Source organism: Theobroma umbraticum, unplaced genomic scaffold (assembly GCF_002168275.2).
Source record: "Theobroma umbraticum cultivar Fairchild unplaced genomic scaffold, ASM216827v3 scaffold_30.0, whole genome shotgun sequence".
NCBI lineage: Eukaryota > Viridiplantae > Streptophyta > Magnoliopsida > Malvales > Malvaceae > Theobroma > Theobroma umbraticum.
Genome location: NW_018397254.1, coordinates 7,202,398 through 7,208,947, shown reverse-complemented (window position 1 = coordinate 7,208,947; position 6,550 = coordinate 7,202,398). Strand labels below are relative to the sequence as shown.

At 36.2% G+C, this 6,550-nt stretch overlaps 2 protein-coding genes across 7 annotated transcripts; one reads left to right on the top strand and one right to left on the bottom strand.

The window, feature by feature from the left end:
* The first annotated feature begins 379 nt into the window (after positions 1 to 379).
* Positions 380 to 3,095, top strand: CRR1 (Dihydrodipicolinate reductase, bacterial/plant). Of its 4 annotated transcripts, none has more exons than XM_021428748.2 (10): positions 380 to 515; positions 598 to 720; positions 821 to 895; positions 982 to 1,047; positions 1,214 to 1,309; positions 1,456 to 1,572; positions 1,824 to 1,916; positions 2,372 to 2,473; positions 2,586 to 2,672; positions 2,764 to 3,095. In XM_021428748.2, the coding sequence occupies exons 1-10, from the start codon at positions 405 to 407 to the stop codon at positions 2,794 to 2,796; spliced, it is 903 nt and encodes a 300-aa protein (XP_021284423.1). In that variant the 5' UTR covers positions 380 to 404; the 3' UTR covers positions 2,797 to 3,095. The 4 variants fall into 4 exon arrangements, with proteins under 4 accessions (XP_021284423.1, XP_089639665.1, XP_021284430.1 ...); XM_089783539.1 differs by having other exon boundaries at positions 2,740 to 3,095; XM_021428755.2 differs by lacking the exon at positions 982 to 1,047.
* HCF208 (chaperone (DUF2930)) lies at positions 2,738 to 6,314 on the bottom strand. Of its 3 annotated transcripts, none has more exons than XM_089783545.1 (6): positions 5,883 to 6,313; positions 5,734 to 5,805; positions 5,508 to 5,651; positions 5,220 to 5,373; positions 4,514 to 4,705; positions 2,738 to 2,870 (listed from the first exon to the last, which is right to left on the bottom strand). In XM_089783545.1, the coding sequence occupies exons 1-6, from the start codon at positions 6,144 to 6,146 to the stop codon at positions 2,866 to 2,868; spliced, it is 831 nt and encodes a 276-aa protein (XP_089639671.1). In that variant the 5' UTR covers positions 6,147 to 6,313; the 3' UTR covers positions 2,738 to 2,865. The 3 variants fall into 3 exon arrangements, with proteins under 3 accessions (XP_089639671.1, XP_021284407.1, XP_021284399.2); XM_021428732.2 differs by lacking the exon at positions 2,738 to 2,870 and adding an exon at positions 3,221 to 4,267 and having other exon boundaries at positions 5,883 to 6,314; XM_021428724.2 differs by lacking the exon at positions 2,738 to 2,870 and having other exon boundaries at positions 4,503 to 4,705; positions 5,883 to 6,314.
* Positions 6,315 to 6,550: the final 236 nt, after the last annotated feature.

Genomic DNA, 6,550 nt, shown 5'->3' with positions numbered 1-6,550 from the left:
TAAACAACCTGGAACATAATCAATCTACACTGCACGTATTAAGTAGTCGAGACGACTTAAGATTTTGTGACACATCAATTCAATATCCATTTATTGATAAATCACAAAGCAATAGTGAAAATTTTATGTCTCCAACCAATAACATGATTTTAATTCTTAAATAAGTTAAACGGAAAAGAAAAAAATTACTTAAGTAGTACTAGCATTCTCCCATCTTAGCTGCCCAATTCTCCAATTGCACGTGCTCACAGCGGACATGAATGTCGCTGTCATAGAATTTATCTCCAAACAAGGCCTATCAAAACCCACACAAACCTTATCCCAGTAACAAAAGTATGCGTGACGTATAGTAGAGAGGGTTTTCGACAAAGAAGCTTTGCCGTTATCAGCGAAAGAACTGAACCATGGCGGCCCTGAGCTGCCATTTTCATTGTGCTATCCAACAACTTCCTCGCAATGCCAGAGTTAGACCTTCCTTCACTTGCTCGGTGCAACCTTCTCAAAGCAATATTAAGGTAATGGTTCACAACCTCATAGAAAACTCGTCCGCTCAAACAGCTCATATAGAAACGTCTTTCTTCCTCATGTGGGGAACAGGTTGTTGTCAATGGAGCAGCAAAGGAAATAGGACGGGCTGCAGTAGTTGCTGTGACCAAAGCTAGAGGAATGGAGGTTGCTGGGGCAGTGGATTCCTATTTTATAGGAGAAGATATAGGAAAGGTTTAAAGTTATTCATTCCTTTCTTGCTTCATGCGCTTTTATCCCTAAATAGTCTCCGGCCTATATATTCAACTTGAAATGGTTTCATTCTCTAAATCAGGTGTGTGATATGGAAGAGCCTCTAGAGATCCCCATAATGAATGATCTCACTATGGTGTTAGGTTCGATATCTCAGGTAACATTCTCATACCACTATCCTTCTCATTTCATATACTAACCTTCATCAGTCCTTACCTTTTGGTCTTCATTGGGTTCTATCAGTCCAAAGAGACAGGAGTTGTTGTTGATTTTACTGAGCCTTCAGCAGTTTACGACAATGTTAAACAGGTTCCGCATCTAGATATATTCTTTTATCAACCTACTTCTATAGACTCAGTGAATAAGCCAGGATGAACCATATTCTGTGTAACCACCAAAAACCAATTATTCTAAAAGTTATACTTGAATAACTGATCATAGTTTTTCTGATCCCCACGCTTTATACTTCTCATAGGCAACAGCATTTGGCCTGAAAAGTGTGGTTTATGTGCCTCGAATTAAGCTTGACACAATATCAGCATTATCTGCATTCTGTGAGAAAGCCAGCATGGTGAGGACAGGGTGAGATATATTTTGATGTCCAATAATTTCTAAAAAACTTTATTGTACTTTGAACAATTGTGCTTATTATTATTAGACAATTTTTTATCTCTATCAAATAACTTGCTGCAATTAGTTTCTAATGAAATATTTCAGGGTTGCCTAGTTGCACCAACTCTGTCCATAGGATCTATTCTCCTCCAGCAAGCTGCCATTTCAGCTTCCTTCCACTACAATAATGTAGAAATTGTTGAATCAAGAGCACATGCAACAGTAAGACATAAGTCCATATTAAAGTTTAATATTTTTTGTAGATTTCATTATAAATGAATGAGATGCAGTAGTAATGGAAGTTATCCAAACTTAAATGAAGTAAACAGGCTTATAATAAACGTGTGATGCAATAAAGTATATATACATAATTTTGAATGTATACTTTCATAACTATCTAAAGTATGTAACTGCAAGATACCCATACCTTGTCAATGATCTGTTGAAGATGCTAAACTTGTCATTGATGACAGGATCTTCCCTCACCCGATGCCGTCCAGATTGCCAACAACCTGTCTAACCTTGGTCAGATCTACAACAGAGAAGACATTGCAACAGATGTCTTGGTAAGCATAGATGCAAATAATGATGTTAGAGCAATTGTGGTGTCAAAATTAGAATTGGCCGCCATTTTTTTATCTTTTCCAATGTCAGTGCTGACAATTAGAAAGTAGGGAAAGACTGGAACTATGGTGTTAAAGCTGAACAAACGAAGAAAAAGAACCTTAAACTATAGTCATGATATTTACCTTGTCAGATATAATTAATATTTGAGCTAACTACCATAAAGAGCTACTAATAAAGCATAGGAAATTTCATCATATTTATTATCTGAGTTTGTCTGATTGGTTTCACACTAGAAGAACTAGAGAAATGGAGAGATGGAGAGAGATTTTCATTGATGAGATTGATGTCCAAAAAAGAATCAACAGAAGCACATAAAACGTTAAACTTTCAATCCTGTTTTAGAATTCAAGAATGATAAGGTGGCTCATTTTTCAATTTTTTCCCTCTTTGTAAGGCAAGGGGCCAATTAATAGGTGAAGATGGGGTGCGTGTTCATAGCATGGTCCTTCCTGGGCTTCCATCTAGTACAACAGTTTACTTCTCTGGCCCAGGAGAGGTATGCTCTCTGGAACAGTCTCTTCCTTGTTATTGATTTTATTAAGCAGTATTAGCTAGGATAGTCTCCTCATTCCCACTCTAATCCACAAGTGCTGCCCTGCTGGCCACAGGTTTACACCATCAAACATGCTATCACAGATGTGCAGTGCCTCATGCCAGGCCTACTCTTGGCTATTAGAAAGGTTGTTCGACTCAAGGTAACTGATTGAAAAATACATATCTTTCTTCAAGCTTGTTCAGCATATCACAAAAGTAAACTTACAGATGTTGTCTTTACTAATTCGGCAGCATCTGGTGTATGGCCTGGAGAAATTTCTGTAGGATCCCATTATTCTTCATTTTTCCTTGGAGTATAACTCAGATCTTGGAAAATCCAGTGGAGAATCATTTTCATCCTGCAGACCAATATTTTCAGAAGGAATAGATGTCATTCTTCCAGCAGAGACATCTACAGAGGAAGATTGCATTAAAATGGAGCAAAAGCAAAAATATTTATGCATTTACTTTCTTTGAGACAAAATCGTTGTAATTTGATCAAATATTTAAGAGACTTCAAAATTGAGGCATGAAAGCAGTTTAGTCAGGGTACTATATATAGATATCACACCAATATTCTCATATGCTCAGATCCATCTTACTGCTTTGAAGTCTAAGGTCAGGAATAACAACATGACTTTTGTTCCTTCACCAAGTCATTCTACCTATAAAACAGCAATTTTAATTCCATAAATTTGTTTCATCTTTAAAAACACCATAATTTTGAGAAAGCAATGTCCCTTCATAGATCAGGAACTATACTGCTCCACAATTGAAAGATTCAACATAAAATAATTTAATATACCTTTCCGGTAATGTATCCTTCATTTTTATAATCAGTTTTGTACCTTCTCCAGCCACCTTTATCGAGACACGACTCATACCTTGTACTAAAACCTCGGAAGAGATTTAGAACTGATTTTCTATTCTTAAATTAACTGTTTCTTTCAATTTCTTAAATTCATGAATAGTATGTTTACCTCTGTCAGGAATAAATAAGTATCTTTGCCATCATAAACCTTAGCCCAACTTATCTTAAATTTCAGATTGCATACAGAAACCAGTAAACTTCAACCAATGAAACCGTCAAATATGAAGAGAAAAAAAAAGGATATGACCATTAGTTATGGAGTTAAAAACAATCTTAAGTTTCAAGCAAGAAAGTTCCATTGGCACAATAACCATGTATTTACAGTTCCAATACCAAAGAGTATTGCAAATTATTATTGCTTGTATCACCTTACCGATCAATACAACTTTATTGGATTCAATGATATTCATACAAATCTTTAAATGATAAGGATACAACGTATATTTCAGTTTCTTGCAAATGAAGCTTATATTTGCTACTTGACAATTTTTTTAGGCTAGATAACATTTCTCCTATATACATTGGAAAGGTCAAAGGACATAAGCCTCTACATAAATCTACAATTTGACAAGCTCTATTTCCATTTCTACATAATCTGGCACTTTTAGATGAATTATCAGTACCTAGATGCAGGGGCTCCAGTATAGGTAAGATTTACAGCTTACAGAATGTAATAAAAGTGCCAAGTTCTTTGTCCTTCTGGCATTTGGTATATGGTTAGGATTCATTTAATTAGAAGATACAGACCAAAATGAGAATTCTTTGTACTATGAACAAATTTGATATCGCAATTAGTGAATGAAGACTCTTACTACATCAAAAGCGAGTAAATGTATTGGTGACTAGGAGCCCACAAAAGCTTTAACTATCTAGGCAAAAGACATGCTGACAAAGATAAAAAAAGGTTAGCACTTTTTAAGGCATTCAACTTGCCAATCATCAAGTCAAAACTGAAACACAAATGCTAATACCATTAGTAAACAGAAAAGCTTGATCACCAAGAATAGACAGTAGCAAACAAACCCATGAGAAGTTGAAAACAGATTCACAAAGACAACGCAAAGTAAATTAATAGAATGAAGGTAAGCCTCACATCCATTTTAAATATATACAAGTGTTCTTAGTTCTTACTTCTAAGTTTGTTTGAAACTGCTCTTATCCAGGCTCTATCTTTATCGCTATATGCATATCTCATGCTTGAAGCCAACAGAACAAAACCTTCAATGCTTCCCATCTCATTGTTGCTTAGGTTTGGATCTAGTAGCACTGGCTGTACCAAGACAGAACGGGTCCCCTGGGGAAGCATCTTCCAGAATTCAGCATCTGAATAAATCTTCATATTAGACCCAGACTGAACAGTTTACAGAACCATAACTGAAAAGGAAAATGTTGCTCTCATATATTAGCAAACATTCAAATTTTAGCACTCACGCAGACACCATTTATTGTTATAAGTTTTCTAGATTATGCCCTACTTCTATCAAACAAATGTTGACTTCAAAAAAAGGTAACTGTCAGGATCATAATACGTTATTTTCCCATTCCATTATGTAAGCACCTGAAGATAGTTTGGGAGAAGGAGGGAGCAACAGTTACAATGTTTCGGTCAGCCAATGGGACTTGAACCAAAGTTTATCAGCACCAACAGACTTTATCAGCAAGCTTCCTAGCCTTGGTGGGTCCAATGAAACACGAAACCAGGCATAGCCACAAAAATCAACAATACAGTCCCTAGTCTTAAGACGTTCTTAGAAGCTAATTATTCATTACTTCAAATATCAGACCGCCACGAAAGACTATTTGCCTTTCAAAAACAAAGGCTAACAATATTATTTACCTCCAGTTTGAGGAAAATAGAGGGTGTCCATCAAATCAGACAGGCCAGTTTCTTCTATGTTACTTTTAAACCAATCCAGTACATTATCTTTTGGTACACCATCTGGCACATTCCAATATCCACGTACACATAATTCACCTCGAGCTAATATCAACTACAAAATTTGAGATAGAAAAATCAGCATACACAAAATTGTCAAAAACTCAAAAGAAAAGTAGCTTTAAATTCCCGCGAGAGAGAGAGAGAGAGAGAGAGAGAATAGAGTAGTTTTATCAGTGGGATTTTTACCACGGAGGTGGTGTTCGTATTTCGCAATAAAACATATGTTGCCCAAGCCAAGTCTTCCTTCTGAGCAACCGACACATTTTGTGACATGACAAAGATTTGCTCAGCGCCTTCAGGCAGAGTCGCTGGATCTATTGGAGTTGCACCCTATGCAACATGTTCGTACAAACTTTAACTCTAAACTTGATTTCAGAATTGAACATAAAATTTGAATAATAAAAATTATTACCTTGAGAAATTTACCAAGGTAAGGAAGTGTAACGGAAAACGCAGCCAATGAAATACCTAAACCCTCCGACCTCTACACCAAAAGAGAGAGAGAGAGAAATTAAAATCAACAAATTTAAAATTGCAAAAAGGATGGAGAAGGCAAATTACCAGCTGCGCCGCGGTGACGGAGTCGGATCCAAACAAGTGGTTCAAAATGAGAAAGGAACCGAACCCGTACCCGATCCATCTAGGTAAATAGGATTCGTCCAACCCAGGTATACCCAGAGTGAATCTAAGAACAGAGAGATTCAATTGTTTCTGGGAATTGTCCAACCGAGCGGAGATTGATGCGAATTTTGGGCAAAATCCAAGAGGGGTTTTCAACTGAAGTATTGGATTGAAAAGGAGGGTTTTAGTCGTTGGTATCACCATTTTCTTTTCCAGAGAATTGAATTGAATTAACGGTAGAGAATTTCAAAAGCAAAACGCACATAACTTGGGTCGGATTGGTTTGGGTTCCAAAATTTCCTTTCAGTATTTGGGCTGTGGCAGATATCTGAGTGTTACATTGATACATTGATCGATATTTGGGCTAAAACGAATCCTGGCCGAGAGCTTGCCTTTTTATTACTCAATTCGACTTCATGTCCGAATCATTAGTATTATTTTAATACTCGGGCAAATTTTAGTGCGTTAAATTATACCTCAGAAGTTTGACCAAGGAATTTTCTTATATTATACAAGCATTCTGATTAGCAAACTTTTTCTATTATCTAAAATTTATTTATGGATTTATATATGAATATTAAAGAAATTTTTGATTGATAAAAACATTT

Excerpts from the sequence above, each read along its gene's own strand:
- CRR1 (XM_089783539.1), top strand. The coding sequence starts at position 405 with ATGGCGGCCCTGAGCTGCCATTTTCATTGTGCTATCCAACAACTTCCT. Across the intron at positions 516-597 it reads CTTCTCAAAGCAATATTAAG|GTTGTTGTCAATGGAGCAGC; the intron begins GTAATGGTTCAC and ends TGTGGGGAACAG. Across the intron at positions 1,917-2,371 it reads ACATTGCAACAGATGTCTTG|GCAAGGGGCCAATTAATAGG; the intron begins GTAAGCATAGAT and ends CCTCTTTGTAAG.
- HCF208 (XM_021428732.2), bottom strand. The coding sequence starts at position 6,146 with ATGGTGATACCAACGACTAAAACCCTCCTTTTCAATCCAATACTTCAG. Across the intron at positions 5,374-5,507 it reads ATACGAACACCACCTCCGTG|TTGATATTAGCTCGAGGTGA; the intron begins GTAAAAATCCCA and ends CAAATTTTGTAG. Across the intron at positions 4,706-5,219 it reads CTATTTTCCTCAAACTGGAG|ATGCTGAATTCTGGAAGATG; the intron begins GTAAATAATATT and ends AGATTTATTCAG.